General features: G+C 41.6%; 2 protein-coding genes and 1 long non-coding RNA gene across 3 annotated transcripts in view; 1 reads left to right on the forward strand and 2 right to left on the reverse strand.

Annotated features, from left to right (window-relative positions):
- The window catches only part of LOC139701798 (uncharacterized), a 47,036-nt gene extending 45,544 nt beyond the window's left edge, over nt 1-1,492 (reverse strand). The window contains exon 1 of the mRNA XM_071601720.1: nt 1,379-1,492. The gene's annotated coding sequence lies outside the window, so the exon portion shown is untranslated. The remainder of the gene's footprint in view (nt 1-1,378) is intronic.
- Nucleotides 1,493-3,459: 1,967 nt separating this feature from the next.
- On the forward strand, nt 3,460-10,413 carry LOC139701796 (uncharacterized protein C2orf78-like). Its single transcript, XM_071601716.1, has 3 exons — nt 3,460-3,556; nt 6,909-7,670; nt 8,498-10,413. Exons 1-3 carry the CDS (start codon nt 3,460-3,462, stop codon nt 10,411-10,413), a joined length of 2,775 nt encoding a protein of 924 aa, XP_071457817.1.
- LOC139701799 (uncharacterized) overlaps nt 7,532-27,530 on the reverse strand; it is a 34,591-nt gene continuing 14,592 nt past the window's right edge. Inside the window, exons 5-6 of the long non-coding RNA XR_011704386.1 lie at nt 8,475-8,591; nt 7,532-7,822 (exon numbers count right to left, since the gene is read on the reverse strand). This is a non-coding gene — a long non-coding RNA (uncharacterized lncRNA). The remainder of the gene's footprint in view (nt 7,823-8,474; nt 8,592-27,530) is intronic.

Below are 27,530 nucleotides of genomic sequence, written 5' to 3' on the forward strand. Positions count from 1 at the left end.
TTTTGAAAGGGATACAATGGCCTTGATTAAGGGAAATGGGCTCCCCAATGATAGGACCTGCTAAAATTGTTTTCCTAGAACTAACAAATCTGTTAATCGTCACCTTGATTATAATAATAACCTTTCTTCTCCCTATTCTTAATTGTGTACAAAAAACATTTTCTTAATGAGGTGACCTGTCTGGCTCAAGCCCTCTCCAGAATACAGTGCAACTTTCTGAAACCACAAAAGGAGGACTGTGCCTGAGCCCCAAGTCTACTCCCACATATACTCTTCTTAAGCCTAAAACACCAGAGAACCCATGTTCTTTTCCAGAACTCTGAGAGCAGGGGTCCTCCTACTTGACCCTTTCTCAGCAAGAAGCAACCAGATCTGAAATCATTGCCACTATTCATTATGACTTTTCAGTGTCTAGAATGAAAGATATGCAAATGACAACCCCAAAACAGTGTGGCCTACGAAGAGGGAGGGAGGGAAAATCAGAACATTGATCCTTTCCCAATACTTCCTTTCCCAGTGACATAAAAATCCCTGGGAAGGAAGCAAACATCAGTCAGTGACAAGACATCCCTGGAAAAGGGCAAGCATTGGACCTGTCCCAATATATCCATTCTCAGTGATAGGACAATGCACCCTCCATTCTTGCCCTATGAAAACACTGCCAATAAAAACAAATTTCTAGGTTTTGTAACCTTTTTCCTGAATGCCCACCTCCTGTTAAAGTTTTCAATGGGTAAGTTACCTCCCAGTGTGTAACCTATATAAACCCAGACCAGCAGCCATTTCTAACCAGAAAGTCTGCCCATCTGATGCCTGACTCCACAGCTGAATAAAGGCTTTGCTGAATTCATGAGGTCTGCACAAATCTCCATCATCTCCATCTCCTTAACCTATAGTAGCTGTGGATACCATTGATTTCTAAGAGAACATAAGGAATGATCTGGCTTACAGATACTCACTGTATGTTCTTAGTCTCATATTACATGCCAGTATTATAGAAGTAAGCTATCTGAGGTATGCAGCTGAGATAAAAAGAAAAAAAAATATACCCTGAAAAAGTTGACATACTCCAAGCCATATCTTTATACCACCAAACATTTCACAATCCCTCTTAGCTAAGAATTATCCCACACACAACCAGCAAAAATATATATATATATATATTCCACAATTAGCAGTGTAAGAGATGGGAAAAATAGGCCTGTAAATGCAATATTTATCTTTATTTATGAGCAATTTTTTCTATATATGCGCTTCTCTTCTTGTGGGTTCTTGACATCGTGAATCACACTATCTACTCACTGTCTCTAAAGAAGTCCAAAAATTAAATAGAGGTCCATTGACAACTAACAGGATATTTTTTTAAAAAACAACTTACCACATTTCTGGGTAGGGTGACACACGCCTATAATCCCAGCAGCTTGGGAGACTGAGGCAGGAAGATCGCAAGTTCAAAGCATACATCAGCAATGGCAAGGTGCTAAGCAACTCAGTGAGACCCCGTCTCTAATAAAACATAAAATAGGGCTGGTGATGTGGCTCAGTGGTAGAGTTCAATCCCTGGTAAACCCCCACCACCACAAAAAACAAAAAAAAAAAAACAAAGCTTACCACCAAGGAAAATGATTAAATCCCATAGCTGTACTCCCCCAAACCAGCTCAGTACTCATATATATATATTATTACCAATTCAGTCCTGACTGACTTTATGGCATTACAAGAGAAAGTGGTGAAACTAATACTCTCCAGGGGATCAAAAGCAAAACCAATTTAGATGAACTTGGGCTGAACAGACACACCTCTTCCTTGGGTGCACAGCATAACCACAATGCTTTTTCCACAAGCCTCTCCTTACATGTCTACACAAATCCATCAGGCCCTAAGCAACATAGTGAGATCCTGTCTCTAAAGAAAAATAAAAAGGGCTGGGGATGTGAGGTAATGGGAAAGTGTCCCTGGTTTAAATTCCAAGGACCCATCCCCCCAGCAAAAAAAAAAAAATTAATTGCCTCTTTTATTAACACAAAATGGGACCTCAATGAGTTGACTTGTTTCTAACAAAAAGTTAAAATTTAAAAGTCCATGTTAACCTCTCTTTTCTTTATGTTATCCATACTTTTTTATGTTCTCTTAATGTTTTAACTTTTCTCCTGGCCTTCCACCCAAACATGCAAGGCAAAGAATGCAAGAAGTCCAAGATTCTAGAGTGGCTGTTTGCAAGGGGGAGGAAGTCACAGTAACTGCCACACTGGATTCACTTACATAAGAAGAGAGAAAGGATCCTCAGTGCCTCTCACATATGAAAGAGGCTCATGGCAGAAAGTCTACATGACCAAGGAGCTGTCCTCAGGAAATTATAAGTTAAAGGAGTACAACAAAAATCCAGAGAGGGAAATTTTACAGTCAACTAAGTCTTCCACCTCTCTAGAGTTGCTGCTATTGTTCAGAGTTCATTTTTCAAAGAATCAACTCACAGAAAAAAAGACCCCTGCTTCTGGAAGTCAAACTAAAGTAATATCAATATGTACACGAATGCAGACTCAAGGCTTGTCCATGAAAAACTGTCTACAATGAAGAGGGGTGGGGGAAGGAGAGCAGAAGAGAGTTACCAGTCTAACCTGGCCCAGCCCAGGCCAAAGAAAGTAGGGATCAGGAGAAACTAAAGAGAATCTTGGGCCACATCATTCCCCAGAGAATGCACTCAAGGAACTTCCCCCTAGGGCTGGGATTGTGGCTCAGTGGTAGAACGTTAGCCTAGCACGCGTGAGGCACTGGGCTTGACCCATGAATAAAATAAAAGTATTGGGTCCATCTACAACTAGGAAAAAAAAAAAACTTTTTAACCCCTTTCTGAATCCTTGAATACTGCAGTAACTTCACTAATCAAATCAACTTCTGTGGTTCCAGAACCACTATACTTGCTCAACCTAGATGTCTCTTTCTTCCATCTCCAGGGATGTTAACTGCAAATGTTAATAGAGTAATGTATCACTATTACCTCTTATACTGTGAAACATAATTTATAACATATTCATAATATTTTAATGAACATTTAAGAGGAACACGGAGATGATATCCCTAACACAAGAGCCTGAAGGAAGGGAGCCATGGGGTGAGCCCATTATGTCCCTCTTGCAGGGCTTCACCTACCAGAACTGAGCCATTTAGTTTCTATTATATCTCTCCTGTCACTTTCTCCACCCAATCAACTCTCTTGTCATTTTCCCCACCCAATCGCACCTTCTCCTTGGGAGTCTGACCACTCTATTGGCTACTTCATACCTTTAAACGGCCAGTTTTGTGACATCATTCTCCCACCAAACCTACTGCCACCTGCTAGAATCTTAGGCTTGCCATGTAGTTGTAAACAAATTTGGATCATCGCAAGTGACCAGTGACCAGTAACCAGTCATTAGAGTGGCCAGTAAACAGTGACCAGTGAACTCCATATTGGGAAACATGCATTCTCTAGCCTCAGCCACCCACACATCCTCTGGGGTGATCTCCTCATCCTTTGTATCGACAATTGATGTGACCTCTTCTCTGACCATGTCAGGTGAGTAAAGAAACTTTTAAAGTTTTTCATTAGACTTTTACCTGCCTCAATTTACTAATGGAGTCAAAAGAGCTTAGAATAATAGGGGAAAGGATAGAACTAGAAATCTGGACACCTAATTTCATTTGGAATTTGACATGTACTAGGTATAGAACTGGACTATCTTACTCTCTCACAAAATCTGTTTCCTGATTTGCTACATGAGGATAACAGATTGCCCATGTTCTGGTCCCTTACTTTTCTTGCATCTTGAGGGGCATGTTTATAGAGAATGAAATCAGATTTCATGGTTGTGTTGTTTCAACTGAAAGAGACAAATCCTAGGCAGGGTGGAAACCAAGAGGTTTCCTCTGTAACAGTTTCCCTTCACCAAGATTTCTACTTCAGTATTTCAAATTTAGTGCTGTTCATAAAAGGGACATTCACATATTTGGGAGTTTTCTGTTTAAACTAGGTGAAAAGAGAAATAGGGAGAGAGGAACAGGAGGACAGGGCTGTAAGGAGGCAGATGTTCTTGGGAAAGCAAGTTTGTGACTGTTTAAGCACAAGGCAACAGGAACTCGGTGGAGGAAGAAAATATAAAAATAAAGGAGAAGAAAAGGTTTGAATAATAGAGATGAAGAGAATGATGTTCTCGAGAAAAAAGAGGTGGGTTGGGATGGATGTGGAAGAAAAGCAAAGATTTTATTTAAACCAACAGACAGCATAGATTGAATCTTCCCAGAGGCTGGTTTAGAGAATGTTTAGATTAACAGACCAGCAAGGAAACTAAGACTTGAATTAGGGTATCACTGGGGTAAGCAGGTTATCAGAAAAGTCACACTTGGCTGTTACAGTTTTTCTATGATCTCTTTCAACACAGATGATGTTGACAGTTTGAACATGAACATGTTAGAAGTATGTTTTAGAAATTATTCTTCCTCCAAACATGCCAAGGAAAGTGGTTCTAGACAGAGCTGGGGAAATGGCATTTTCCATGTCCTACTTTGTTCTGATTTTTAAACTACAGGGATTTCTAAAAAATGTTTTGTCCAAACCTGCATCAGAAGGACACATTCCTTTGTGAGATATAAGCTGTCAAGATGAAGCTGTTTTCCATCTTTACAACGGTTTTTTTTTTTTTTCTAAAACAGACAATATACAAATAGTCATTGATGATTTCTAAATCTAAGAACCGAAAGAAAGAACTATATAAGAATAAAAATTCAAGCTCACACCTCTAATTCCAAGTTTATTTAAATAATTATGTGAAGACTTTTTGTTTTGTCTACATTTCAAATAATTTTTCGGGGCTGGGGTGTAGGGTAGCTCAAACATTTTTGTATTAATTTTGTTTTAATATAAAAGGGAGAAGAAAATATCAGAATAAAAGACAAAAATTGTTTTAAATTTGTTATTTTATTATACTGTGATGGTTTTCTCAGACTTTAGGGACAAGATTTTTCTCTAAATGTGATAATAAACTAGGCTTCTATGATTTTGTTAAAGCATTTTTTCTGGTTTTTTTAATAACCAAAAGGATTATCAGAAAATGTGTTTATATTAATTGAAATATCTACCTAGTGGAATTAATGTCTTTTATTTGGTGTTGGTAATCCTTAGAGGAAGAGAAACAAGAACAGTAATGAAATTACTTTACACTTATTGTTTTTTTCTCTAGTATGTACAAAATTTCTTGTGTCCTTCCTTCTGTCCTCCTTCCCTTCTTCTTTCCCTCACTCCCTCCATTTCTCTCTCCTTCCCTCCCTGCCTTGCTCCTTATGCCTTCCTTCCTTCCTCTCATTCATTCTTTCTTTCTTCCTTTCTTCTCTTCTTTCCAGTTCTGAGGATTGAACTCAGGGTCTCATGCATGCTAGGCAAGCATGCTACACAAGCTATATCTCCAGGATATTTTATTTGTTTTCTCAGATAGGATCTTGCTGAATTGCCCAGAGTGGCTTTGAATTCCTGGTTTCCTGCAATCCCACTGCCTCAGGCTCCCACGTGCTGGGACCAGAGGCCCACCACACCATGCCCAGATTCATCATGGGTTTTGGCTTTAGTTTTCGCTTCTCCACGTGGCTACCCATCTGTTCACTTTACTTAAATTTGTGTTCACTTTACTTAAAATTACACACATTTTTAGTATAGTTTCTCTGTCTATATGTACTGCTTGAGAATGCATTCAAACTCACCTTCAATTATGAGCTTTGTTTTGATTAACAGTATTCACTAAAATCAAAGAGAAACATTCATAATATTGTATGCATGATAACAGAACTCATTTCTTAGCAAATTTGATATACACTCACTTTTGCTACATATACATATGTTCATTACTATCTAGTCATTCCTTTTAGTTCTGAGCTGGTTTTGACTTTTGCTTCTATCTTTCCAGAACATACTGTAACTCCCTCCAAATGAAACTTTTTGCAATATCTATTTATTAGTTGTAGTTCAACACAATACCTTTATTTTATTTATTTTTACATGGTGCTGAGGATTGAACCCAGGGCCTCGCATGTGCTAAGCAAGCGCCCTAACGCTGAGCCATAATCTCAGCCCCCACATGAATCTTATGTAATATGACACTTTTATTCATGGATGAATTATCACTGTTGGTATTGTTATAACCACACCAAAGATGAGTAACCTGAAGCTCAGAAAGTTTTAATTTCTTTCAAGAAGCATTTCTTGAGAAACTGAATTTCAGGTAGTCATTTTCATGTAGGATCAGCAGTTAGGCTGAAAGAGGGCAAAGAATGACGCTTAAATTATCATTTGGATGGTAAAACTGAACTCCAGGAAATATCATGTGACCTGGACAAACAAAAGGAGATACTAAAGATCACTGTGGTGATATCAGTACGATCTTCTATGAACAGGGAAAAACAAATTTCTGTTTCTCCAGATTTCTGGTCTTTGGAACAAGAGTCCTGGCCAGGGAGTAAGTTTCCATAATCTGTTGCTGATTTTGAACAAGTCGATCTCACTTCACTAACCCTTGGAGGACTCATTTGGTAACTGGTAATGTTGGGGTTTTCTCTGAGTTTGAAAATGCTTCAGTTCTAGGGCAAATTCAGGAGTCAATACTAGTGCAGGCTCAAAGGAAAGGTAGGACAGGTAGAAGGATGCTTTTAGGGAACAATGTGTGAAGCAGACCACTTGGGACTTCTGGGCCCAATTTGAGACAAAAGGCAGGTAATCAGAAGAGTACTTGCAGCCATCCTAAATGGAGTGATTTGGGGTCTCTCAATGATTATTGGAATGAGGGCCTTCCTGATTACTACAACATTAAGATGTCATTATTCCTCGAATATTGTAAGAATCTGTCTGTCTCATCAATATTTTCACCACCCTCTTCTTCCTACAGAAAATTTCCAAAATTCTTCTTTACATGGAAATGCTGATTCTCTGCAGCTCTCTCTTCCTGTGGTGACCAATGCAGCTTCCGGGACAGGAAGTGTCTGCAACTTCTCCAGAGCCTCTGCTCCAGCTGCCACTTCAGCATGGTTACTGCCCTCAACCTGTGGCACCTCCTTCCAGCCACTCATGGGCAGTGCCTACCTTTATCAACATGCTACCACAGCCATGGTGTCTGGGGTTACTGGCCAGAACCAGACTCCCATGGCACCTGCCCCCTATCCAAGTATTTCTGAGTGGTATATCCCAGGAAGTGCTGAAAAGAGCTCCTCTTCACTCGGGGACTTTAATCTGACTGTCACTGACCAGAATACAGCAGATTCTTCCCTATCTATGACATCCCAGTATGACAAAACTTCCGAAGCCAATGTCATGATCCCCGGGTATCCACTACTATCTGGTAGGCTCGTCCAGGTGACACTATCTCAGATTCCAAATCAAGGACGTTGCCTCTCACTACCCCACCAAGAAGGAAGCCAGGTCTACTACTATGATCAAAACTCTCTGGGGACTCTGCTCTCTGGAGAACATTGGCCCTGCCTGCAATCCTATGGCTCTGTGCCATATGCAGGAATTAGTGCCGCTGCCCCTCAACCAGAAATGGTGACAGTGCTGAAGGAAGTTCAGCCCACAAATGTCCTACCATCAGTCCCTACACCTGTGACCTACTACTCTGTGTCCACTCAAAGTATAGAAGGAACAAATTTTCAAGGTGAGTACAAACAGCAAAAAGGGGAAGGAATAAGATTACCATTCGAAAGGAGGGTCCAGTTTTCAGCTGGTAACTGTGAGTCCACACATCCCTAGAATTCAAGTGCTGAGATTTTAACCACAATCTTGTTCAGCAGTCCCCATTTTCAGACTCTGTAAGAGAAGCATGCAGCATAGCATAATGGCCACCCATGCGTTTAAGAGACCTCTAGGACCCAAGACCCCCGTCCATGCCCAGCTATGAAACCATGGCTGGCGGATAAGGGTCCTGCACTCAGTCCAGCTACATAACCACACTATAAATATATTTCCCTAATTTTACTTTGGTTTAGAAAAATACATCAACACATATCAGGGTGTGACAATTTAATTGTTCCTTAATTGACTGAAGGATTTAACCTCTGTATGTAGAGATGCTGTCCAAAGCAGGAGTCCAAAACCCCTGACCTTTCACACTGATTTCATGAGCAACAGCTCCACCCTCACCTAGTTCATGGTGTTAAGAGTTCTTACATTCTGGGGAGAGTGGAGAGAATTGAGAGGCCCCTATATGAGAATGAGAGACTTCATGAAACAGTTTTTCGGTGTTTCCCACAGAGGAGACAAGTGCTCTACCAGAAACCCATGCTGCCATGGTGATGGACCAGCCCAAAAGTAAGACTTCAAGGGATCACCTGTAACTAATACGCAACTCTTAACAGATACCTGTCAGTGGTCCTTAAAAAGAGCTAAGAGAAATGCTTTCTCCACCGTAGGTGGTTTCCCAGAATAGTGTGTTTCTGGGAAGGGGGAGCTTCCTACTTACCATCGTCCTTGATTCCTTTGCAGGGATGGAAACTTCCCTAGGGATGGAGGCTTCCTTGGGATTGCAACCTCCAAGTCAGACATTTTGTCTGCCACAGCCTCCAGAATTCCCATACATCTGCAATAACAGAAAAAGCCAAATAATTGAGAAAAACTCACGAATTGAACTTGGGGACATTTCCACAATAACTCCAGTCCAGAGTTCTACTGATTTCTTGGCATTGCCTCCAAATCAAAGCCAGGAACAAACAGAGATTAAGAATTTGTGTGAGATTAACACCATGCTCTCAGAACCACTGGATGCCTACCAAATTGCCACGGAGAACCAGGATCCTCCACTACTCCCTTTAGACATCCCTGAAATCCACCAGCTTCTGGCCTCCATTGGTCCTCTGGACCAAGAGGAGAAGCCACATTCTGAAAATATCCATCTAGAAAGGAATAGCCTGAGTCTTGAGGACCAAGGCACACTTGAAAATGGGATTGAATTTAGCAGTGGTTTTGCAGACCTCACTGCACTGCTGGGGAATATTCAACTTCCTGAGCTTTTCAGTTCCTTAAAAGACTTTGACCAACCTGAAAGTCCCACAATAACAAAATCCAATGACACCAGAGCCATCACGGTGAATCAGGGTAAGGAAATCACAAGCGCCTTAAAGGGTCCTAGTGAGCCAATGAGGAAGAACAAACATAAAGCCTCAGAGTGTCCTGATGGAACTCCTCAGGCCAAAATGCAGCTAAGGGACCTAGAGTGTGCATTAGGAGGAGAAGTTGCTCACAGGGATGCAGACAGTAGTAGGGTCCCTGTGCACACAGCCAAGCACTCTATCAGCAAAGCTCAGGAAGCTGCATCCAGCAGGAACAGCAAGGCCAAGGGCCATGGGCAGGAAAAGACCAAGAGGACCAGAGAAAACAACTCCAGGAAAGCCGAGGAGAAGAAGCAGCCAGGCAACAAAGTCAAGGCAGAAGAGAAGCCAACAGTGCCCAAACTGAAGAGGAAGAGGAACCAACCTGAGCTTTGCCAAGAGACCTTTAAAAAGCCTTGGAGCTGTCTCGGCATGCACATGCTGGAGTCGGTGCAGGTTTTCCACACACTGGGGAAGAAGAATGATAAGAAAACTGGGCTCTCTTCCTCCCGGGCCCTGGGAAACTCAGGCAGTACCCAAGACCCCCGTCCATGCCCAGCTATGAAACCATGGCTGGCGGATAAGCGTGCTGAGAAATCACAAGTCAAAGCCCAGAACCCAGATATCAGCGCTAAAGGAGAAGGTCCCGCTCCATCCATTTATGAGCCTCTACCACCTGGGAAGGTTAAATTGGTACCTTTGCCTTTTCTGACCCTGGAGAAACCTCCACCTCGACCAGTAATCAATAGGAGGCCACAGTCTCTGGCTTCACGGACACCCACTGGGGCTTACCCTGCCCAGCCTGGTCCCGCTAGCTCAGCTCAACCCATGGCAGTCAATCAATCCCAACCAGCTACTGCCAACCCATCTTGGATGCGTCCTGCCAAGCCAGCTCAGCCCGTTTTGACTCATGCCATTCAGTCAGGTATGAGCGCTTCTACCCAGCCTAGTGTCCCTCGGTCTGCTGCTTCTGGGCCTGCACCCTACAAAATATCATCTTGCACTTCTCTCCATTGGCAACCAGTTCCCAATGTTGGGACCAAGCCCCAGTCACAACCGCTCAAGTCTCAAAACCAATATCTACTCCAAGACTTTGCCTTACAACCAATTCCATGGAGGAAACCCAATGTTCCTGGGCAAGTAGTATCAACTCCCATCACCAAACAGCAGAGGCCAGAGCGGGAAGCCATGAAGAAGAAGGCTCAACAAGAGCGTCAGAATGCTGCCAAGTACACTGCTTTGGGGAGAGTGCAGTGCTTCATTGAGAGGGAAAGAGAGATGGAGATTTCTCGCTACTATGGCTACATAATGTAAGAGCTGCTGAGATCAGTGGTGCCACTTAGGGACCAAATAGTTTTCCACATGTATATAGATAGAGTGATACACATTTATTTATTCTCAGATGCTTTCAAAGTTTAATAAAATTATATAAAGAAATGTAATATAATTCACTAATACATAATAAAGAGGCCTTCTGATACCACTGAGAATTGTTAGAAAATAAAGAGGCCTTTGGGTACCACATGGGTACCAAATAGTGTTCTCATATACACATAGATAGATAGTTGAAAATTTATTCATTAGGCACAGTTGAAAAGGTAATATAGTTCAATAAAGAAATGCTATATAGTATTGATTAGAGGGTAATAATAAAGAGGCTTTATGTTGCCATTTGAATACCAAATAGTTTTCCACATATATATACAGAGAGGTACATAGATACAAAGGTATTCACTTATAGATTTTTAAGACTTAATATAGTTGAATAAAGAAATGTAATAGAATTGTTTGAGAGATAAGTAATAAAGATGCTTTCTGGTACTGCTTGGGCATCACATAGTTTTCTACATGTGTAGATACAAATTTTATAAATATGTAGATACAAAGAGACAAATGTATTCATTCTAATATATTTTTAAAGTTTAGTCAAACTGAATGAAGAAATTCAATAGAATTGGTTAATAGATAATAAAGAGGCCTTGTGTTACCACTTGGCTATCAAACATTTGTCCTCATAGACGTATGAATATGTACTCATTCCAATATACTTTTCAAACTTAATAAAACTGAATAGAGAAATGTAATGGAATTGATTAATAGATAATAAACAGGAATTTTGAGTTTGAATGGCTGTTAAGTGTGGTTTAGTTTGATAGCGGTGGGGATCACAGCCTGCACGAGAAGAAAGGAAGTCAAAGTTGGCCAGGATAATAGAAGTAAAGGCTAGGAATGGGGGAAAGAGGAAGGCATATGATCCAGCACTAGGAAGGCAAAAAGAAGAGAGATGTATGGACTTACTGGAAGAATCAGGAATTGGCAAAATGGCTGACCAATAACACAATGTTTGAAACTAGGGTTAAAATGATAAAATGTCAATCAAGTTGAAAATGATAGGAGACGGGCTCAGGTTGACCAGAAGAAACGCAAAAATCAAACAAAAAACATCTCATGGAGAATGGCCTAGTTTTGGGCCTACCTGAAAGGCATTTTACAAAAGAAGATTCAGGGCACATCTCCACCATGTTTGGGTCAGTTTCCCTAGCTGGGAAAGGTGAATACAAAACACAGGGAATCTACCAGGGTTGTCAGAGGGTTCACAGTTACCCTGAGGGAAGCTGATAACCTGAGACTTGGCCAAGTGAACTGCAGCAGCATGAGGCCCACCCAGAACATGGCCTGGAATAAATCACCATTGACTCAACACCCATGCACCAGGTCTGCAAAGATGCACTACTTGAATTAACCTTCACACACAAGGCCAGCATCACTCTGACACTTTACTAATAGTCGAGAAGCAAGGCCTCAATCTGAGGCTTGTATCCTCAAGTCCTCAGTGTTGGCAAGGGCCCCCTGCAGGCAGCCAACCAGGCTTTCAGAGCATAGCATGGAGACTTTGGGGTAGAGGATGAGGAGAGAGATCACACTTGAAAGGGGGGATAAATACTGAACTGAGAAGCCTGTCAGGTCCTCTTCCATTGATTCTGGCAAGCGCTGTCTTCAGGGACCATTACCATGAACCAAAGCTCACAAGAAAATAATCACTCCTTGGCTTCCATCTCCACCCAACGCAAGCACAGTGCGCATGCGCAAGGAGCAACTTGCCAACAGCTGCAGGACCCAGCAGCTCCAACAGCTTTCCATTCCCTCAAAATTGCCAGTCACCATCTTCACCACTCTTCCCACAGGAGACATCGCCTTTTCCCACATTTTGGAAACTTCCAGAGATATTTAACCCCAAAATGTATGTTATCACAATTTCTTAAATTATCTGACCTACAGATTTGAAATGTAACCTTTATGACATATTAAATTCCTATGTGTATTTGCATTCTTCTTTGTAGAATTTGCCTGGCTTTCTTGCTTTTCCTATTTATCAGGTCTCTGGGATATTTTTTATCATGTGTTTCATTTTTTTTTAATTCATTATTCTTACTTTTTAGATATTATCTATTATGTTCATTCATGTTTTCCCTTTTAGATTAGTCTTATTTTGATTTCTACCATCTCATCTAATTTCCACTTATGTTGTTCTTTTTTATTATGAAACATAAAACTTAACATTTCAACCATTTTTATGTGGATAACTCTATAGCATTAAGTAGATGCACAATGTTGTTCAAGCATTATCCACTAACCAAATCCAAAACTTTTCACAATCCCAAACAGAAAGCTATATCCATGATATAATTTTCCATTCCCCTCTCAGGTTCTGTCCTATTTTGCATTGCTTGGCCTTCTGTTTTTTAGCTAGTTTTGAAAGAGTGGGCTACCATCTGATGTGCTTGGGGGGTTCTTTTCTGACTTGTTTTCGTCGTCTGAGAGGATGCTATTCTCCTGTTTCTTAGAATACCTTTATTTGCGATTTGGTTTCCTTCTTTTCTTGCTATGCACTTTTATGCAAAATTCATTTTCTTTGTAAAAGCATGGTTGAGGATAGAGTTTCTTATGTGATGGAACGGCAACTTCCACCTCTCCTTCCTCCACCTCTTCTTCTTCCCTCCAGTTCTGTCCCTCCCCATTCTCCCTTTGCTCTCCTCCTTCTCCTCCTCCTCTTCCTTCTTGAAGTATTAAAAACATGTCAACTTATTTTCTGGCTGTTTCCACAGGGAGGTTTATCCTTTGTGTCTATTGTTCCTCCCAGCGATTTCTCCTCTGGGTGAGGCCTTGTCCTGAAAAGGAGCATTGGCTGTTCACTTTTCAAGAGAGTTTAGGGCCTGGACAGCGTCAGCCCTTCCGATTTGAATGTGGGACATTTGTACTTACAGCTGCTCCTCAGTATCCACAGAGAATTGCACCCAGGACCCCTCACAGACACTAAATTCCACAGAGTTGAAGAGAGACTGCACACATTCAAATGATCTAAATCATCTCTAATTACTTATCATAACTACAATGTAAATGCTATGTAAATAGCTGTTGTACCATACTGATTATACATCGTATAATACATATTGTAGGAGACCTACTGCACTCACTTTGGGGTTGACCAGAACCCCTCTGTTTCAGCTGCTCTTCTCCTGCTGGCCCACAGGGCTTTGCAGGAACGCCTGCTGGAGCCTTGAAAGCCTCCTGTCTCCCATTTCCTCTGCTGCAAGTGCTGCTGCCAGGCAGGTCTGGTGCCTCCTGCTGGTGGTTTGCCCTATCCTCTTGTTCTGAGGTTCCTAGGGAATACTGTGTTCTCTACTTTTGTGGTAAATGCTACTCCAGGGTTTGGCTTTCTTTCATCTATTTACATGGCCTCTAGGCCAAATGTGTCTTTTTCTTCTCTTTGTTTTAGGAGACTCCAAACTGCACTGCTGCCTGCATCTTTCTGAAATCTTGATGGATAACATAATTATTTTAAATTGGGGATATTGCAGGTTTCAGTTCCCTGAAGCAGAGCTTCGTTTCCCCCAGACTAGTTAAGACTCTGAGGCAGACTGTGAGTCACCTGTAACGACCATGGCACCTGGTGTCTTTGCTTGCTATGTTGGTGTTTGAGTGAGAAGCAATCTCAAGGTTCGTGGGGGAGGGACATCTGGCCACAGGAAAAGGGAGTAGTCTTCTGGACAGGTGGAGAATGGGGACATGGCCTCTAGTCTAAATGTGTCTTTTTCTTTTCTTTGTATCTTCTTTCTGAACACATCAGAGAAGGAATCTCCTATTTGCTCTCCTTCCCCTGTGGGTGGGGGTGGGGTGTCGGGTCTATACACAGTTTCCTTGTCTTCCTTAGGGTCATCTTTCCAGTTGTCCAGGCCAGAAATCTTTGACATTCTTTGACTCCTTTCTCTCTCTCCCAATTACACACTTGGAATTTTAGTAAATTTCATCTGACCTCTCTTCACATCACATCTAGAACCTACCCACTTCTAACTCCATTCCCCGATTTCTGCTCTAACGTAATCCCTAACCATTTACTGCCTTTCTCTAACCATGATAGGGGACATACACATTTTCCATAAAAAGACCGATAGATGGTAAATACATAACTGTCTGTGAGCCAGATTGTCTCTGTCTCCACAGCTCCACTCTGCACTTGTAGCATGAACGTGGCCATGCAAATAGGAGAATACATGGACCTTAGCTCTGTTTTAATAAAACTTTATTCACAAAAACAGGTTGTACTGCTTCACAGACTCTGGCTCTGCCTGATCCACTGCTATGCTCCCTTTCAATCACTCCAGTCCAGACCCCCTGAGCCCACTTGCTGTTCCAAGCCTAAAAAACACTCCTCACGTCCTTCAAGCCTCTTCTCAAATTGTACCTTTCAATAAGGCTTTGTCTGACTACACTCTTTGAAACTGTAATCACCTCTCTCAGGGTTTCTCCCTTCCTTCCATCTGATTCCCTTCACCAGGGACCACATCTCCTGCAGTGTTGTGAACCTTTCAATACACTGTGCAATTTAATTCTTTGTTGTCTTTAAGGTTTAGACTTTCCATCACTCCCTTGCCCGTCAATTCATAAAATGTAAGACCCTTGAGGGCACAAAATTTTCTCATATGTTGTTCATTTCCATGTGTCCCATGTCTTAAACAGTGTCTCAAAAATAAGAGCTGATCAGAACATGTTTGTTGAATGGCATATACCCAAAGGGCTTAAAATCAGCATACTATACTAATGCTGACACATTCATGTTTACAGCAGCTCAATTCATAATAGCTAAACGATGGGACCAACAGAGCCCTTTAACAGATGAATGGATAAAGAAAATGTGGTATCTATATACAATGGAATATTACTCAGTGATAAAGAAGAATGAAATCATGGCATTTGCCAGTAGATGGATGGAACTGGAGACTGTCATGCTAAGAGAAATAAGCCAATCCCCCAAAAGCCAAAGGCTGAATTTTCTGTGATATGCATAGATGCTAACACAGAATGTTGGGGGATGGGGGAGGGAAGAGCAGAAGTTCATTGGATTAGAGAAAGAGGAATGTAGGGATGAAAGAAGGTGGGAATAGGAAAGGCAGTAGAATGAATTGGACGTAGGTTTTCTGTGTTCATGTGTGAATACATGACCAGTTATCTTCACCCCACAAACAACCACAAGAATGGGAAGTTAGGGATACGTGGGTTGGGCAGCTGAACACTGGGACCAAGGGCTAAAGGTGAGAGACTGAAAAAATGCAGACCACCCAGGCACTGCTTATTACTCCAGCTCTGGCCCGCTGTTGTACCAGGGGTCTAATCAGGCCTGTGTCTGTCTCCCTCCTGAGTAGACCACAGGACTCATCTAAACAGCCTTCCTACACCAGCTCCTCTCCAGGTGGCCAGACAGAAGTTCCAGAACAGGACTGTGTCCTGGGACATTGACTCAGCAGACAAGTTCATTGGTGGCAGGGCTGCCACTGTTGGTGTGACCAGATCAGAGGCTGGTTTGGAACTGTATTTAGAGAAATGATGTTTCTCTAAACTCCTCCCCCAAAACCAAACAAACACAAAAGAACGCAAAGTTATACTCCATGTATGCCTAATATGTCAAAATACACTCTACTATCATGTATAAACAAAATGATCAATAATTTAAAAAAAAAAAAAAAACTTTTAAAAATTAGAAATACAAAAATGTTACCAGGTTGCTTATTAGCCATTTTATAAAGCCAGCTTGACCACTGGCTATGCCAGTGACATCTAAACCAGAATCTAAACGTGTGTCCAGCCAGGTTCACTTGGAGTTGCCAAATTGTTATCTATCAGATCCCCAGGGTATGTGCAGGTTAGACCCTCACAGTCACCTTCCCCTCACCTTCCTGTGCCCTCCACCCTCCCCCACTCTCATTTTCTCCTCTCCCTGGGTTGGCGTTGATCTCTGTCCCTGGTAGGAACCCATCTCTCAAAGCAACAGCTCTTCTCCTTTGCCTTTTAAGGCCATCGGCTCTTCTGTTTGATGGTCACCTTCCTCTTCCTCTTTGCCATGTGAGGCTCTGTGGGGTCACCCACTCATCCCTGCTTCTTTGACTCCACTCCAATCTGGGTGTGGGAGTGTGCTGACGTATATACCATTAAAGGATGTTCCTCTAAACTCCTCCCCCAAAACCAAACACAAAAGAATGGAAAGTCGTACTCCATGTAAGCCTAATATGTCAAAATACACTCTACTATCATGTATAAACAAAAAGAACAAATAAATTTTAAAAACTTTTAAAAATTATACATACAAAACAGTTACAGTGTCTGCTTACTACCCACTTTATAAAGTAAATGTGTAAACCAAATAGAAAATGATAAAATCCCTGACCTGAAGCACACCAAACAACCCTAAAGTTTCTTATGGCATTTAACTCTTTTAGAAATTCTCAACCTTGAGATAAAACTTTTAACTGAAACAAAGATTTTGAATTACTTAATATAAATTACATACAGCATAGCTAACTAGCCATAAAAAAAGGAACAGAGTATTTATAAAATACAACCAATCCATCAGGTACACATTTAATCATTAATTTTAACAGACACACATATTAAAGATCTTTCCATGCATGAGGAAGAACATGTTTTCCAAATCTGTCATTTCCTTGCTGACAGGAGATACCAGTCTTTAAAGAAACTATAGGTGGTGCTCCAAAACACAGATTACTCTTCATGTTATGGTTTTACATGTATGGTTTTACTGCCACCTTTTTCTTGAATGCCCACATTTTGTGGGCTTAATGCCCACCTCTTCAAAGGCTAAGTCACCTCCCTTCTTAAGGGACAACATCATCAGGTAATCCCAATTCCATGTGATAAAGAAGATAATTTACCTACAATAATAATGTACAATTTTAAAAATTGCAATGCATTTGTGTATTTACCTATATTTGAACCAGTTCATCCCATCTTTGTCTTCCCAAGTATCTACTTTTCAAATTCTGTCTTTTTATATTCCCAATGGGTTCACAGCAAACATCTTACCAGTGTGAACACTTTGTCTTTAATACACATTCCGTTTCTGCTTTCTGATAACCTGTGTTCCCTAGCAATGTTTTACATAGGCTGCTGTAGTGTTTCAATGCATGCAACCCACCTAAATCCTCCCAAGGATCTTGCTGAATTTTAAAAAAATATTTATATTTGAGCTTAAGTGGAAACAGTATCTTTATTTTATTTTTGTGTGGTTCTGAGGATCAAACCCAGTGCCTCATGCATGCTAGTGAGCACTCTACCACTAAGCCACAACCTCAGTCCCTTTGCTCATCTTTTAAAATTATTTGTTCTTCTGATGGCTCTAAGCCAACATCTATGAAATCTATCAAAACAGGATGTGTTCGTTTTCATTGTAGATCCATTGGCTAGCATAGATTCCCAAACATAATAGCTAATGAAGGCATCTAACCTTGAGGCTTTATGCTTCTACCAAGGACTGCCTTTTGAAGAATTCTTGGTCCCAGGAACATAACGGTTGGTTTAGCTTCGCACATTGTAGTTATCACCATAATTGGCTAGACCATCCATGGAACTGATTTTGGGTATAAGGAGACAACACTGACCTAAGTAATATGTGGGCAACCGGGAATATGTATTGAACATTACTGGGGTCCCAAAACAATGTCGACATTGAGAAGGGAGCTGGAAGCAAGTCAGAAAATCTCCTGTCTTTCTGGACATCATATTCTAGTGGGCAATGAAAGACAATAAACCAACCAAACCATATCAGAGAGAGGTAAGGACTATCAAGAAAACTGAAACAAGACCAACTGATACAGGGTAACTGGGTAGCTCCTTAGAATGGATGGACAGGGAAGTTCTCTCTGAGGAGGTGACATGAATGATAAGATGGAACCAGCCAAGTGAAGAGCACTACAAAAGCACCTCATGAGAGTAATCAGCTGGGCAAAGGTCTGCAGTGGAACTGCAGATGTTCTGATGGTGTGGCTGGAGAGTAGCAAGGAAGAAGGAAAGTGGGAGATGAGGTCAGAGAGGCCACAGTGGCTGAATCACTCTGCAATCTAGGTAAAGAGTACGAATTCTAATCCTAAGCCTCACGGGAGGTCATTGGAGGATTTTAGGTATTTTTTCCAGATACCTAATACGTGGACAGGAAAATAGAGACAGGAGTAAGGGATATTTGGAGCAACTGTGAAATAATTGACTCTAATAAAATGTGACAGTTTTTGGTAGGACCTATGTACCATATGGATGCTTGAGGGTTTCCAATCTTTAATAAAACTGAGAAGAGAATATGGAAGGACCTCAGTGACAGATAGTATGGTAGGGTGAACGAAGATGAGTCCCAGTCATCCTGATCAGTACAAAATGTAGGGATGGGGTTGTCCCTTAGGACAATAAGCTTAGTATAAAAACTGATGGTTTAGGTCGGGGAAGACTTGATGCTATGTTATACCAAGGCTCTTTAGGTTCTTCAGACCACATTTTAGACTAGTTTTAGAGTATATGATGATGCTGAGACTGCAAGATAGAATTAAGTGCATGGAAAACAACATTGTGATGAAGCTTGGGAACAGGAGTGGCAAACAGCATTTGAACCTGCATATTTCAGTATGTACAAATTATACTGCTCTCAATAATAATCTTACCACATGCTATAAAGTTTGATCTAGAATGTCCCATAGTCTCCAGCTTGGCACTAGAGGGAAATGGTGGAACCTTTAAGAGGTGAGGCCTAAACCAGGATAAATGTTGTATGTCTATAAGCCCAGCTACCTGGGAGGCTGAGCAGAATGATCTCAGGTTCCAGGATGGTCTGAGCACCTGAGCAAGATACTGTCTCAAAATAAGATTTTAAAAGAGGAGCTGGTGACAGCTCATAATCCTTACTACCAGAAAAAAACGGGGGATGCCTAGTAGGATATCTTCTGGTCATTGAGGTTTGAGGGTTCCCAGTATTGAAGGGGAAAATAGGACCCAATATGTCCTCTTCCCCACCCTTCTCTCTCTTCTATCCAGGTCATAATGTAAGCAGCTTGTTCCACCATGAACTCCCTTTCAACATGTGCTGCCTTGCCAACTGACTATGGACTGAATCATCCAAAGCTGTGAAACAAAAGAAATCCTTTCTCTTTTATAGGGTGATTATCTCAGGTGTTTGTTATAGTAACAGAAAGCTAACAATACACCACATTCCTCCTGGTTTTAGGCCTACTGCTTTTCAATGATGTGGACTTGACAAACCTCCAAAACAGTGTGGCCTTTGAAGAAATCAGGGGGAAGAAGGAAGAACATTAATAACATTGATCTTTCCCAATACATCCTTTCCTAGTGACAAGACAATCCCTGGGCAGCAAGCAAACATCACCCAATGATAGGACATCCCTGGAAAGGGCAAGCATTGATCCTTTCCCACTATATCCTTTCCTGTGGCAGTGCAATAGACCCTCCACTATTGCCCTGTAAAAACACTGCTTAGTTAAAAAAAATTATAATTTTTGTAATGAGGACACTGGAAGGCGAGCTACACCCAGGCAAGGACACCATTACCCTTGGTGCAGCTACCTCTTCCCATGTCCCATTCATTGAGTTTCTAGAATGAGGGGGCCTGGGCTCCACTGCCTCTACCTCCTCAGGTTGTCCACTTGAGGAGCCCCAGGTTACATGGCGGATGTACAGCAATGCAGTTTCATTTCTGATTGACACAGGGGCAAGCCATTCACTTTTGACACAATGGCATGGGCCCACTTTTTTGGCAGACACCCCCATTATAGGACTCTCAGGAACCCCTACATATCCACTAAAGACACTCCAGTTTTTTGCACAATTCGATCCTTCTCATTATCCATTCTTTATAGTTATGCCATGTTGCCCTTCTCCCTACTGAGACAGTAGCTGGTCCACAAAGTAAAAGCCTCAATCATCATCCCCCCTTTAAATTCCACTACCATCTTCTTAATACATTCTGGCCCAGATCTAGTCCCTGAGTCCCCGAAGTATCTGATTGTTCTTTGCCCATTGGAATTAACTCCACAGTATGGGATACTTCTCAACCTAAAATAGCTAAACACCACTCTCCTGTTCATATCCAACTAAAAAATACCACTATGTTCCCTTCCCCAATATCCATTAACTCCCTGACTCTCAGAGGTTTAAAGCACATCAATCATCTCCCACTTGTTACAGGTCCATCTCCTCATACCAACCACCTTTCCTCACACCTTCCCCATACTCAGAATAAAGAAACCCAATGGCCAATTCTGGCTAGTACAGAATGTCAGGAAAATCAATGGGGCAAGTGTTCCCACATATCCTGCAGTATCCAGTCCCTATACCCTTATCTCATATCTCAGCCTCCACCACACATTTCTCAGTGCTCCACCTGAAAGCTACCTTGTTCACTATTCCCCTCCATCCTTCCTCATGCTCACTTATGCCTTTACCTGGACTGACCCAGGCAATAATGTGTCTCAGCAGCTCACCTCAGCTCCTCTCCCACAGGGCGTCCATGATAGTCCCCAATTCTTTGGCCAGGCTCTCCAACAAGACATGCCCACCTTAAATTTATCCCCCAGCCATCTCATACAACATGTAGATGATCTCCTGCTCCGTAGCCCATCCCCCAAATTGTCCAAACATCACCAACACCCTACTTATTGCCCTGGCCTCCTAGGGTACCAGGTCTCTCAATCTAAGACCCTGCTCTGCTCCCCTCAGGTGCAATAGTTAGGTATCCTACTGACCCCCCAACTCCCATACAATACCCTCAGAATGACTCCAGGCCTTAAAGAACATTCCCCTATCTTCCACTAAAAGAGATAAGCTTGCCCTCTTAGGCCTTTTTCATTATTTTCACATCTGGATACCCAAATTCCCTCTCACACCCAAATCCTTTTATGAAGCCTCAAAAGGGAATCTTTTAGATCTTCTTCCATCTCCCCATTCCTTTTCTTCCACCATTTCTACTCTCCAGAATTCTCTTCTGGAATCCTTAACTCTTTATTTACCAATCCCTAATAAGCCTTTCTTCCTGTCACTCCACTCAGACAAAAAGAACAAAGGAGTCCTTGGGACTTCTTTACCAGAAATCAGGGAAAGGGAATATCCCCCACCCCAGGACATTCTCATCCAAACAATTAGATTAGTTTATCTAGGTTGGCCCTAAGGCCTAAAGTTTTTACACACTGTAGATCTACTGATCCCTGAGGCCAGAATAATTTTTTTTTTTTTGACATTTGCATTATGTCAGCCTTTTTCTATTCTTATCATACACTCTCTTTCAGAACTTCTCAGCTGCTGGTCATTTCTCTCCATTCCACCAACATTCCCCCAACCAGAGTACAATGACTGCATGCACAACTCTTGGATCCCCTAACTAGCAGCAAGACTCCCTATTAAACCCTGTACTCTTCTCCCAACAAAAACCCCCTCTGCCCCTGTGTTTTCTCACTCTTCTCCTGACACCCTTGATTTCTTTTTTTTTTTTTTTTTTTTTTTTAATATTTATTTTTTAGTCGTAGTTGGACACAATACCTCTATTTCATTTATTTATTTTTATGTGGTGCTGAGGATCCAACCTGGGTCACCCCCCCCACCCCCCCCACCCCCCCCACCCCCGTGCAAGGAGAGCACTCTACTGTTGAGCCAAAACCCCAGCCCCACCCTTGATTTCTTAATGAACCCCTTTTCACATATAACTAATCAGCCAATCCCTGACTCCCCAGACTGGTTCATAATCGGAAGCTCCCAGAAAGAGTCCTTGTTAAATATGGAAAATGTCAAACTCCAAAATACTGTGGCATGGAAAGAGGGAGTAAAGAAAAAAACAGCATATTGATGGCATTGATCATTTCCCACTGCATTCTTTAACAGTGACAGAAAAATCCCTAGAAAGGAAGCCAGAGCATTGATCCTTCCACAAATAAATCTTTTCCCAGTAACACTACAATGGGACTCTGAAGGGAAACAGTTAAACACTGAATGCTAACCCAAGACACTCCATTATTCTCCAAGTAAAAATATTGTACAGTAAAAACAAATTTTCAAATTCTCCCAAACCTGTATCCTGAGTCCTCATTAATTAAGTCACCTCTCTGTAACCTACATAAGCATTGATTCCCCATTGGCCCATGGCTCATTTTCAACCTTCTGAGAAGTGGGTTCATCAGAGGCAGGACTCTGTTCCTACATAAAAGCTGTGCTGATCCATGAAGTTTGTATCCAGCCTGGTCCTTTTCTGCTAACAGTCCCCAAACCTTGGAGGCTATGCTATACTTCAAGGAAAGATTACAGCAGATTCTTCTTTTGTCCTCACCCATTTAATTGAGGCTGCTCCCCTCCCCTCAGGCACCACATCTCAACAAGCTGAACTTGCTGCTCTCACTCGAGTTTTATCATGAGCCAGAAACAAATCAATCAATTTTTTTTTACTGATTTCAAATACACTTATAACATAATTCATTCTAACATCCTAATCTGCAGGGAAAGAGGTTTTCTTCCTCAGGCAGGAATTCTAATGCTAATTACATAAGAAATTTGCTTGAAGCTGCTCCTTTATTCCACAAGATGGCAGAGTTGCACTGTAAAGGACATCAGGCTGGCAAGTGTTAATTTCCTTAGGAATAATACAGAGGACTGGCTAGTGAAGCAGGCTGCTCTCTTTCACCACCACCCTCAATCATCACAAGCCTCTATGTCCACAAATCTCCAGTTTCTCCCTGATGAAACTAAAGTACTATTATCTTACCTACAAAATTTACTCCACCCTGATATGCGCTCCCTCCAGTGATTCCTGAAGAATTCACTACACCTACCCTCTTCAGATTTACAGTATCTCCCACAAGTTCCTCAATCCTGCACCACTTGTCTCAAGGATAACCCCAACCATAATGTGAGACCACATCCATTTCCTACACACCAAGCTAGGGAGACCTTCCTGCCACAGACTGGCAACTTGACTTCACCCACATGTCCCCTGTAAGAAAAACAAATACCACCTAGACTCAGTAGACACCTTTACTGGATGGGTCAAAGCCTTTCCAGCTAACAATAAGAAGGCTTTTACCACTGCAACATAATTTCCCAAGAAATAATTCCATGTTTTGATTTACCTGCCTCTCTCCAATCTGATATAGGCCCCCAAGTTAATTTCTTTATTACCCGAGAATTGGCTAAAGTTGAAATATAAAATAAAATTTCCTCATTCCCTATCATCTGCAGTCCTCAGGAAAGGTTGAAAAAACAAATAGTACTTTAAAGGCAACCTTAACCAAATTAAGTAGTAACATTCCTTGGATTTGATTAAGCTCCTCCCTTTGACCCTTCTCTGGATCCAGGTACTGCCCCCAAATCCTCTTATGATCATCCCCTTTGAACTAATTTATGGGAGAAGTTGCTCCCCCACCATTCAACCTCAACCACCTAGCATTCCTCCAGATGTCCCAAAAGACCTCCTACCTCACCTCAGGGATGCCTTCTGGAAATATGCCCACACTCATCTTCCCACACTAGATCTTCAGGGGCCCCTCCTACTATTTCCATAGGGGACTTAGTTTAACTCTCCCCTTTCCTACCTGTAGTCCCCTTACAAAGATAAAAAAAAATGAAAGTGCCCTTTTAAGGTGATTCTGGCCACACCTACAACAGCCAAACTACAAGGCCACCCATCCTGGATCCATTTAAGCAATTTCAAATCTGTTCCTGCTAATGCCACTTATCATTCTGTTCTCACAGGCCTCATCCGACTACACATGACCTACCTCCCAGCCATTCCTGAGAAAACCACTGACCCTCACACCCAGAATTCTTAGTGTTGCTCTCTCAGATATCATTCTACCTTTTTTAAAATATATTTTTAGTTATAGTTGGGCTCAATACCTTTATTTTATTTCTTTATTTACACATGGTGCTGAGGATCAAACCTAGCGCCTCGCATGTGCTAGGCGAGTGCTCTACTGCTAAGCCATAACCCCAGCCTCTACTACCTTTTCTTAATAGCACTCAAGAGTCAAATTAAATTCATCATATTTACTCCCCCTTCATCTTTCTACTCTACAAACATTAGAACTCATTTGAGATCCCTGGCTTCAAGGAATATACATTGTCCTGACGCCCACCAAGATATCTCTCTTTGTGTTTTCCACATATCATCTTTAACTTCACAAACTGCCACACTGGACCAGAAACAGCAGAGACAAGAAGTGGCTGATGTATTCAGTGAGAATCCTCTCCCTATGGCAAAAATGTTAATGTCTTGAACCTGGAAGCCTCCATGTCATGGGGATAGGCTAAGAAAACAAGAGAGATAACTGGGAGCAATTGAGAAAAACAGGTCAGTTTGTTATTCCTCTTAGATGTTCCTCATGCTGGTCTTCATAATATGCACAACTGTGAGCATGGCTAGAGACACAGGCATATAGGGCCCACATTATACAGCCTGTCACTGCTCACCCAGTGACATGGTTTGATCCTCCCGCTTCAATCTGTCTTAATTCCAAGCCTTCTTTCCTGGTCCTTTCTTGACTTCCAGACTTCCCAACAATCTTTGTTCAATTATTCAGGACTCTACTCCTGAACCCCTCTCTTTGCATTTCTCACAGAAACTCATATTGTTATCACACTGGGCCTCAAAATTTGGCTTACATATGTACCCAAAATAACAGGATCAAGAGGCCAGGCTTATTTTCCTCCCTGGCAGAGGCTCACCTTCGTGCCAGGAAATTAATCTTAATTATTCATTAAGCAGACCCATTTGCTCTTACCATTGGCACAGAAATAATTCACCAAAAGTTTTGCAATGGACTGAAGGTGATACACCCCATCTTTGGAATTTTCTGTTGCAGGAAAACAAGTTATAGATTGGGGTTCTCCTGGGGAACGGACTGATGCTGAATCTAGAACTTTGGGATGAAAATGACTTTATAGGGACAATTTAGGTATGTTTATAGAACTGTTTTACAATCCAACTCCACTAGATACTGGTCTAAGGGAGAAATATCACCTGCCATGAGAGTGCACTTTGGGCCAATTCAGGACACGATTTGGAAAATAGGTCTGACTGAGGAGACTTGGGATCTGGAATGGTGATTCTCAATATAATAAGTTGAAAAATGTTATCTATCGTAACATTTCCTTCCATAAGGAATTGTACCTCACAGTATGTGTATTAAATCCCTATGTTTTAGGGTCCAGATCCATTCAAATACAATACCATGCCATAAAAAAATCTATATTATGTTAAATGTGTAAAGTGTATGCTACAACAACATTTGAACTCTATGGCAAAGTTCAGCACAAACTATTATGAATCTCAAAAGGCTCCTTGTAAAATTAAAAGAACCATGGCAGGAGGCCCCTTCAGTAGCATTCATGCAGGAACTACTGAGGCACCTGAAACACCACGCTAAATGGCTCATCTGGTGCCTGGAGCTGGGACTGCTGTTTTGACTGGCATCATTACCTCTGCCTCCACTGCAGCGGAGGCATTGCATCAGCAGGTCTAAACACCCATTACCTTCAACAATTCCATAAGAATGTTACCAATACCTGACAAACTCAAGAACATATAGATCCGGATCATTCAAACAAAATTCAACAACTAAAAGATTCTACTATTTGACTATAGAATAAGTACAAGATTTATGATGGGCTCAGAGACTTCAGTGTCATTGTAACATCACCCAATTTGATGACACTGAGATTCAATGGCAAAATGTATGGAATCACCTAATGGGACTTGATCCTTTTCATAGAAATTCTTATTTGGATTAAAATTACAATCTCAGGTTCTGCCATAGCTAATGCAAAAACACCTATTTTTGGTAAGAAATTTGGGGCAGTTTAGCTAAAGGGATTTCTTCCCTCAAGCCTTTGAAATACTTTTCTACACTTATAGCTGGGCTACTAGCTATAACTATACAGTTAATTTCTGTTCTTCTTCTGCAGGGTCTGTCAAGCAGGATGGAAATGATTAAAACATCAGGAAAATATGGTTCAAATATTAATCATGCTCGCAATGCTCCAAAGGACCCGAACTCCTGAGATCATGGAAAGTGCACCTTGAGTTTGAAAGGGATACGATGGCCTTGATTAAGGGAAATAGGCTCCCCAATGATAGGACCTGCTAAAATTGTTTTCCTACCACTAGCAAATCAGTTAATCTTCACTGTTATTATAATTATCTTTCTTCTCTCTATTTTAAATTGTGTACAAAAAATTTTCTTAATGAGGTGACCGACCTGGCTCAAGCGCCCTCCAGAACACAGTCCGAATTTCTGAAACCACAAAAGGAGGACTGTGCCTGAACCCCACGTCTACTCCCACATATACTCCTCTTAAGCCTCATCCACCAGAGAACCCATATTCTTTTGCAGAACTCTGAAATCAGGGGTCCTCCTACTTCACACCTTCTCGGAAAGAAGCAGCCAGATCTGAAATCATTGCCCTATTCATTATGCCTACCCAGAGTCTGGAATGAAGGATATGCAAATGACAACCCCCCAAAACAGTGTGGCCTAGGAAGAGGGAGGGAGGGAAAAGGCAGAACATTGATAACATTGATCCTTTCCCAATACTTCCTTTCCCAGTGACATAAAAATCCCTGGGAAGGAAGCAAACATCACTAGGTGACAAGACATCCCTGGAAAAGGGCAAGCATTGGACCTGTCCCAATATATCCATTCTCAGTGATAGGACAATGCACCCTCCATTCTTGCCCTATGAAAACACTGCCAGTAAAAACAAATTTCTAGTTTTTGCAACCTTTTTCCTGAATGCCCACGTGCTGCTAAAGTCTTCAATGGGTAAGTTACCTCCCAGTGTGTAACCTATATAAACCCAGACCAGCAGCCATTTCTAACCAAAAAGTCTGCCCATCTAATGCCTGACTCCATAGCTGAATAAAAAGTTTTGCTGAATTCATGAGGTCTGCACCCGTCTCCACCATTTTGTTCTTATATCCTAAAACTATAGTAGCTGTGGATACCCTTGATTTCTCAGAGAACTTATGGAATGATCTGGCTTGCAGATACTCACTGTATGTACTTAGTCTCATATTACATGCCAGTATTATACAAGTAAGCTAT

The sequence above is a fragment of the Marmota flaviventris genome, chromosome 14 (genome assembly GCF_047511675.1).
Source record: "Marmota flaviventris isolate mMarFla1 chromosome 14, mMarFla1.hap1, whole genome shotgun sequence".
NCBI lineage: Eukaryota > Metazoa > Chordata > Mammalia > Rodentia > Sciuridae > Marmota > Marmota flaviventris.

Bases quoted from the DNA above. Each gene is read 5' to 3' on its own strand.
- LOC139701796 (XM_071601716.1), top strand. From the start codon at position 3,460: ATGCATTCTCTAGCCTCAGCCACCCACACATCCTCTGGGGTGATCTCC. The intron at 3,557-6,908 runs GTGAGTAAAGAA...TTCTTCCTACAG, and splicing joins CTCTTCTCTGACCATGTCAG to AAAATTTCCAAAATTCTTCT. The intron at 7,671-8,497 runs GTGAGTACAAAC...ATTCCTTTGCAG, and splicing joins AGAAGGAACAAATTTTCAAG to GGATGGAAACTTCCCTAGGG.